The following is an 8,480-nucleotide window of genomic DNA, read 5'->3' as shown; positions in this document are numbered from 1 at the left end:
TAATCAAAATGCTCAAAGTAGTGACATTAATAAGAGTAATCTACTTTACAGGGCTTAAACTAATCCCTTATATAGCTCCTTGTACTGATGAAGAACCACTTCACTAGGTATACTCATGTCCACATAAATTCATCGAAATCCAAATCCAAACCACATTTACAAGACATGAATAAAATTAATGAAAATATGGAAATCTCATGGCGCATTGATCTTCTAAACCTCATCTCTAGCTCGAGCTGTTTCGCCTTCTCCTCCCCTCGTAAAGCCGGTGCTAGTCTGCATGCAATTCGAATTGCGAGGAAGGGAGAGACTTGAGCATCTTCTAGAAGTTGTCTTGCTTGCGTGTTTTTGGGGGGCTTCTTACCTTGTGGAGATTCACATTTTCGATCGAATTATCTTCAGCTTTTTCTAGATTTTTATCAGTGCGAGGCATTTCGATTTCAAAACAGTGTTTGGTATCCAATTCCTCCATGTCCGGTTTCTGATCCGTGCTCTTGGAATTCCGATAGACTGCATACACAATTAGTTGTGTGGCTCCTAGTATGAATCCTATCCCATTAGGTACCTAAAGATGATAAATGAGAGTGTGAAGATGATTAGCAAATGATAAGTAAGACAGGGACGATGTAAGGCACAAGGTTTATTGTTGGGAAATTTACGTACGAACCCGAAATAATTTTCGTAACTAAGAAATGATGCATGACACCCAAAATTTCAAGCTTGAACAACCAAAAACACAATAGAAAATAAGCATTCGGGCAGTTCAAAAGTTGTAATGTGAAACCCCCAAAACACAAATAAAAACTGTGTTTGGAATTACAATATTTGAACCACCAAAACGCCAATATTTTTTTTTTTTTTTTCATTCGGCTTTTTGAAAGTCCAAATTTCAAGTTCATATTTTGGTTTATTGGCGTAGAAATGAGTTTACAGTTATCCAAATTAAACTTTTCCAGTATCATGTTGTAGTTGGTTGCCTGGAAAAGTTGGATAATTTTCTTTTTTATGTTTCTTATTATCTTGATGCCCAACACATATGAAGCTTCTCCAAAATCCTTCATATCGAAGTGTTGTGCAATGAATGTTTTCGTCTCTACTACTAGGGCAATCGAGCTACTAACAATTAGCATATCATCCACATAAAAGGAAATAAAAACATTACTCCCACTGATCTTTTGATAGATGCAGTAATCCTTATTATTCGTAGAGAACCCCGCAAGTGCTAGGGTCTCTTGAAATTTTATGTATCACTGACGCGATGCTTGTTTAAGGCCATGGAGGGATTTGTTAAGCTTACATGTTGGTTTTCCTTTTCCTTTTCTTCAAATCCAACAGGTTGACTTATGTAGATTTCTTTTAAACCTCCATTTAGAAAGGCTGTTTTGACATCCATCTGATGAACCTCAAAATCAAAATGGGTTGTTATGGCTATAAGGATCCAGATATATGCAAATTTGGCAACTAAGAAAAATGTCTCATCATAATCTATCCATTCTTTTTGGGTGAATTCTTTTGCAACTAGCCTAGCTTTGTATTGTTATATTTTCACTTTCGAGTTTAACTTCTACTTGAAAATCCACTTGCATCCAATAACCTTACGTTTTCAAGGTAGTGACATCAATTCTCAAACATGGATTTGATTAATAGAAGTATATTCGTCATTCATGGCTTCTACCTAATACTCTTTTTCAGGACAAGACAATGCTTCACGGTAAGTTTTAGATTCAGAATCTGGATCTTTCCCAACTCTATCATAATGTTCCCGTAGGTAAACAAAGTGTTCTAGATATAAAGATGGTCTACTAATTCGGTTGCTTCGTCTTAGTTTGGGTTCAGGTTCATTTTGATTTGAGAGTTCGGGTTCAAGCTCAAGTCTATTTGAAGTTTCAGGCTCAGGTTCTCGAAACACTGTTGTTTATTACCTCCTGAAAGAGGTCAGCTTATTTGTGACTCAATCTTACTTCAAGGAATTCATCCTCGAAAAAGTAAGCATCGCGGCTCTCAATAACCACCCCGGTTTCAAGGATATAAAATCGATACCTCTTATCATGGTCTGGGTAGCCAATAAAAATGGTATTTACAGTTTTGGGTTGAAGTTTGGTCATATTTTGGTGTGGGATTAGGACCTAGGCTAAGCAACCCCAAACTTTTAGATGATCAAGGGAGGGAGCATGACCGTTGAATATTTCGTGAGGAGTAACTAGGGCGCCTTTTGTGGGATTCTGATTAAGGATATAACATGTCGTCAACACGACTTCTTCCAAAAAATCTAAGGTGAGCATAGCATGTCTTATCTTACTCCTTACCATTTCAACCAAGGTTCTATTCCATCTCTTAGCTACACCATTTTGTTCAAGAGTATAAGGTATGATGTATTGATGTATGATTCTGTTTTCAACACAAATTTATTTGAAAAGTTAGGATGAATATTCCCCCCTCTATCGGTTCCAAGGACTTTGATTTTCTACCTCAACTTTCTATTATTTAAACTTTTATAAGGCTTCGGATTTTCTGTGTAGTAGATACACATGGCCATGTCGCGAGTGGCAATCTACAAAAGTAATGAAATATCTTTTGTGGCTTTTGGTAACTACACTAGGATCACATATGTCACTATGAATGATTTCTAAAACATTAGTAACTATTTTGCCCCCGGTGATATTTTTCCTTGTTAGTTTTCTTTGCAAACAAGACACATACACCTTTGATAAATCACCTTTATAATTTTGAAGAATACCATCATCTTTCGGTCTTTTCATTTTTTTGTAATTAATGTGTCTTAATCTCATATGTCATAGGGTAGCATCCAAACCATTAGGGGACGAGACATACGCAATGTTCTCTTTCATTTCAATAGTATATAAACCATCCACAAGACGTCCGCTCATAACAACATTTTTACCCTTCTTGACTAACACTTTCTCTTCAACTAAAGTGATCACAAATCCCGCTAGAGCCATCTTGGGAATCGAAACTAAGCACTTTCTCATTTCGGAAGCATAAAATGCTTGCTTTAGGATCAAGAAGCTTCCACTCTTCAATTCAAACTCAAAATTCCCAACTCCATGCACGTCGGTCTTTTGGTTCACTCCCATATAAATATATTGTTTTCCTGGCCTCATGGGAGTAAAAAAGCAGAAGCTTTCTTTGGAGTTTGTGACATGAGTCGTAACTCCCGAGTCCAGACACCAAGAAGCTCCCTTGGGGTTGGCAAGCAACGTCTCAAAGATTACGTAAGCAAGTTTCATGTTGGTCCCACCAAATTTGTTTGACCGATAATACTTGACTATGTGACCCACGTTTTTGCAAATAAAGCAAGTTTTAGTCTTTTTCTTTCCTCATTTATTTCCAAAATCTCTCTTTTTGTTGTATCCTATCTTTCCAAAATTATTTTTACTATTTCCCTTTTTAGGTTTAAAAGTTGGTGGAAATTTTATCATGTGTATGACCTCCCTTACAGCTTTGAGTCCCTCCTTTCTTCTTCTCTTTTGATTGTCGTGATGTAGTCCTTCAACTTTGGGACCTTCCTTTTAGCCGAGAAGGTGGATACAAAAGTCTTTCATGAGTTAGAAAGTGAATTCGTGAGATGAATCACTTGTATGGGTTCAATAGGTTTCATGCGAGTATCTTCATTATTCTTTTACATATCCATTGCTTATTTCATGAGAGAGGGATCCGCATATTCTCTCTCAAGTTTATCATAGATTCCACTTGTAGTAAAAAATGTCTCATACTTAGAAGCATATGAGTTGGTCATAGTGCACAAAAAGATGTGCTTACACCTTAAGTTCATTCTCTTCTAAGTAGCAAATTCATCTTTGATTGCTTGAGATGAGTTGTCATTTGGAAGATGATGACGACGCTCATAGAGCATCTCATACAAGTGTTCATCATAAAAAACATACCCAATCTTTCATTTCAAAGAGGCATAATTGATCCCATCAAACATTTCGATTTTTAGGATCTCCGAGACGAAGGTACGGGCAACCATATTTTTTATTCCCAAGCTAGATCTAGACTCAATAAAGAGAAAATACTCCTAATAACAATAAGTAACTATGCTATGATACCAATGAAAGAAAGACTAATATGATCTTGCCGAGAAACCTTAAAATATAGAATTATATATGCCCATAAAAAATCTATCATAGAAGATTGTTTTAACATTGAAAAACATTCTAATTGATCATCTCGACATTGAGATGTATGAATATTAAAAAAAAAAAAAAAGTTTTTGAGTATCAGAAATAGTGCATCTTGCAACACATTATCTATACCGTCCATTTTCAAGATTTTCATATGTTTATAGATCTACTTGATTTTAACTAGTTTTGGAGTTTAAAATTTTATAATTAGATATAAAAATAGATTTTCAGATAATCCTAATAATTTTTTATACCAAATTTACATGTTATGATAAAATTTAGAGGTGTGCCGTAATTGGATTGTTTAATGTTGCAACCTTATAGAAACCACATCATAATAAAGTATATATATATATATATATATATATATATATATATATATATATATGTGTGTGTGTGTGTGTGTGTGTGTGTGTGTGTGTGTGTGTGTGTGTATGTGTGTGTGTGTGTGTGTGTGTGTTTTTCCCCCTTTTCTTTTGGCAAAGATCACTTACAAGTAGTCTTATTATAATAACTCTTGTTTCAAAGAAAATAAAACCAAAAAATCCAAGATCTTAAAAGCTTGATGTCATCAAACTAATTTCCTTTAAACAAAGAAAATGATCACTACTTCTTATGCTTGGGAATGTAAAACAATATAATTAAATATGCAATAAACAAAAAAGAGTGTCGGAAGTTACCTCAATCGGGCTTATTATACCCCACACTAAGTCACCATCATTTGATGACGCGGAATCAACAATCAACCTTCAATTTCAATCGAGAAATCCAAGTTTAGGCCAAACTCTCCAATGGAACTATGAACTCATCCTAATGAGAGAGAGTAGGAAGGGTGTCTAAGGGAAAATCAGAGAGATGATGATTCTGAGGCCACCCAATCCCAGCCAAATTATTCCTATATCGAGTCCCAACAACAAAAGGGTAGGGATGAGCACGACATTGTATGTGAGCATGAAGGATGAACAAGCTTCGGGGATTTTGGATTAGGACCACAATAAAACACTAACACTCAGGGATTTGAGTATAGTCAGGTGCACACTAATTTAGATAAGTCGTTTTTAGAACGAGTTAATGAATTGTCACGCGAATTCAATCAATGGCACTAGCATGACCAAGATAAAGAACGACGTCGTTTGTCATTTTATTTTTAGGTCTTTGTTACGAATTGTATGCTTTATTGTAGCCCATGTATGATGATATACTTAATCATCATCATCGGTACATGTTATAAACAATAATTCATGTAGGGAAAGAACATATCAATATTCACATATTCATGCAAAGAAATGAAAATTCTTAATGGAGTACCCTCATTTCTTATTAGATTCCTAAAAAACAATATTTATAATGAATTTTAATAATTTCTTTGGATTTTTTTTAAAGCTTAATCCAATAGTATCAAGAAATGTCATTTCAATACTCAAAATCCTTATAATAGCTTTAAAATATATTTTCATCTTTAATTATAAAATTTACAATTTTAAAAATAGTGTATATCGAGCAAATCTATGAAAATTTGAAAATCTTGAAAATTTACAGTCCAAAAAATACGTTACAGGATGCACTATTTCCAAAACTCGAAATCTATTTTTTTTCTAATGTCCATGCATCTTGATATTGAGATGATCAATTTGACGATATTTAGGAATCAAAACAACTTCTTCTAGTGAGATTTTTGAGGTGGGTTCTAATTTGATTGTTTAGAGCCTCGGCTCTATATGAATTTATTCCCCATTAAAATTAAGGTACGTGTAATATTAGTATATTACCACAGGAGTCATGAGAGTCTACCACCGTCCAATCTCTTGATAGATCAGTACATTTGTGAGGTTCAAACCTAGGGCTATTGTGAAATTTCTCCAAAATTTCAAGTGTACCAGAGTTTCGAGACTAGGCGGAGTTACTCGGACTCGGACACTTGGCAAGCCCAGCTACACTAAGTTGCTCGGTACCACTCCGGGTATACCAAAAAAAAGAAAGTCTTAAAAATACATAAAAACATGGGATTGATGTATAAAACTTTTATATATAATTTGGATATTATTAGTGAAGATTGGTGACTTTTTTCGGATATACTTTATTTTTATATTATTGTAATTTTTTAAAAAATGTTTTCACCTATGAATTAGTTTTGGTACTTTACATGCTTTTTAAGCTACTTTGGAATTTGTGTAATTTGACCTTTATTAACTTTATTTTAATTATTTAATATTTTTTTAATGTCAGGTGGCCCTTTGCAATACTAGCAACCCACTCGCCTGGGACGAGTTTCTAGACATTGCTTTAGCGAGGGGTGGCAATGGGTCGGCTCGGGTGCAGGTGGACCTCGACTTGACTAGGTTCCACTCGCACATGGGCTCAACCCAGATCTGGGTTAGGTCCAAGTGTTTTGGATGTTAACCCAAATCGGATCCAAGGTATTTGGACTCAGATCCGACCTATAGCTAAGTCTATAAATTAAAAAAATGAATATATATACTTCATATTGGGACGATCGGTTCAATCCTGACCATGACCCGAAAGCGGGTCAGGTCCAAATCATTTGGACCCGGATACCTGCAGGACTAAATAACATTTGACCCGTTCAGTTTGCCACGCTTTTTGCGCTTGAGAGAGAGCGGTACAGGGAAAAAAGGAAAGCGTTAGAGAGAGAGAGAGAGAACTCACCCCAATGAAAAAGTCTCCGACGAGCAGCGAATACAGGAACCAAACCCCACCATTCAAGAAGAGGAAGAAAGGCATGTACTCCACGCTCTTCGTAACTATCACCCTCCTCTGCAACCCATCCAACCGTCAATTCTCTGAACCAACGAATTAGATTTTGGCTCATGACCTTTTAGAGAGAGAGTATATTATTGCAATGGAAGTTTACCATGACCGCCATTGGAGAAGCATACATGCCTAGAGTCAAGGCAGCACTTAGAAAGCCCACCACTTGGAGACGCAGAGGAGCATGGAGTAGGAGCATAGTTACCATAATCACTAGTCCCAAAAATCCCACATTTAAAACGAGCACCAACATTGCTGTCTTCACCTGAAAATTACGAGAGAAAAAGGGGTTCAAATTATTCAATATGTTAGTTTGTATGAGAGAAAGAGATAGAGAGATAGGGTGTGATTTTGATGAACATGAATGTATGATAGTGACGTGCAATTCACAGAGCAGTGTTCAAGAGCCAAGATATTCGGACTCATGTTCGTGAGAGAGAGAGAAGGACCTTGACATTTTTGGGTGCATAGAAGAGGAAGAGAGAGACGTAGATGGCTTCCATGGCGACACCGACACCGTTAACAGTGAGAACGAGCAATCCTCCTGGCTTGAGGAGTCCATAGTAACTCCACAGCGACGTGCTGAGAAGAGTGCAGACGAATGGCAAACCTTTGAAGTTCTCTGTCGATTTCTTCTTCACCACTCTCTGAAATGTTCCTCTGCAATTCAAATCCAATATAAAAATCTGCATTTTCTCTCTCTCAAAAACACAACAAACGAAATCACAGAGCACCATTTCATCAGAAATAGAGAGAGAGAGAGAGAGAGAGAGCATTTACATGGGCGATGCAAAGACCAGAATCGAAATCACATTTCCTGCAAAGAAAAAAAAAATAAGAAGAAGAAGAAGAAAAAGAAATTCACCGGAGCAGTTATTATTGAAAAAACAAATATGAGAGATAATAGAATAGTTAATGAGACACCAAAGAAGGTCACGAATTATGAGGTGGAAAATAAACAAATGAATCTCACCCAGAATGCCAAAGAAGAAGCTTAAGTCTTCCATGGCGCCCAAACTCTTCTAGAGAGAGAGCATGACATGTGGTCTTTATATAGGTTAAATTATAGGAAAAAAAGAAGAAGGGAAAACTGTTTTGTAGGCAGCTGACTCATTAGCGCCCGGACACGCATATTTTAAATTTTTAGGCTTTATTTCTTGCTAAATCTGAGGTTTCAAAAGATAAAGATATCTTTCGACCATTTTAAAACTTATTTGTTTAAGTAACGCATTTTTTAACTTAAATAAATGTGAGAAAGACATGCATTTTTTAAATCCAATCATTTCTCTCTCTTCACTTATATATTTTAAACTACTCTCTTTTTTTGCATCTCTCACTCTCTTTGCCTTCTTGTGTTTCTGAAAATACTACTATCTCTTCTAGTATTTCTCCAAACACCTCTCTCTCTCTTCCCGATAACCTTTCACCTCCATGAAACCTTTTTCTCTCTCCTTTCAATAACCTCTCACCTCCATGAAGCCCTTCTCTCTCTAGAAGTTTGAGGGGATGGCTATTAAAAAATACATGTCTTTTTAGATTTATTTGGCCTAAAAAACTAAGTTTAAA

General features: G+C 35.9%; 1 protein-coding gene across 2 annotated transcripts; it reads right to left on the bottom strand.

Moving 5' to 3' along the window:
• Positions 1-7,938, bottom strand: LOC18430257 (bidirectional sugar transporter SWEET16). Of its 2 annotated transcripts, XR_016050225.1 has the most exons (7): positions 7,888-7,938; positions 7,695-7,731; positions 7,364-7,574; positions 7,018-7,179; positions 6,813-6,920; positions 4,826-4,892; positions 1-565 (listed from the first exon to the last, which is right to left on the bottom strand). XR_016050225.1 is itself a non-coding variant. In XM_011623600.3 (6 exons), exons 1-6 carry the CDS (start codon positions 7,919-7,921, stop codon positions 323-325), a joined length of 795 nt encoding a protein of 264 aa, XP_011621902.1. In that variant the 5' UTR covers positions 7,922-7,938; the 3' UTR covers positions 1-322. The 2 variants fall into 2 exon arrangements, 1 of the variants encoding a protein (XP_011621902.1); XM_011623600.3 differs by lacking the exon at positions 4,826-4,892.
• Between the last annotated feature and the right edge of the window lie 542 nt (positions 7,939-8,480).

Source organism: Amborella trichopoda, chromosome 2 (genome assembly GCF_054954075.1).
Source record: "Amborella trichopoda isolate Santa Cruz 75 chromosome 2, AtrichopodaSantaCruz75HAP2 v2.0, whole genome shotgun sequence".
NCBI lineage: Eukaryota > Viridiplantae > Streptophyta > Magnoliopsida > Amborellales > Amborellaceae > Amborella > Amborella trichopoda.
This window is presented reverse-complemented; position numbering and strand designations above follow the sequence as displayed.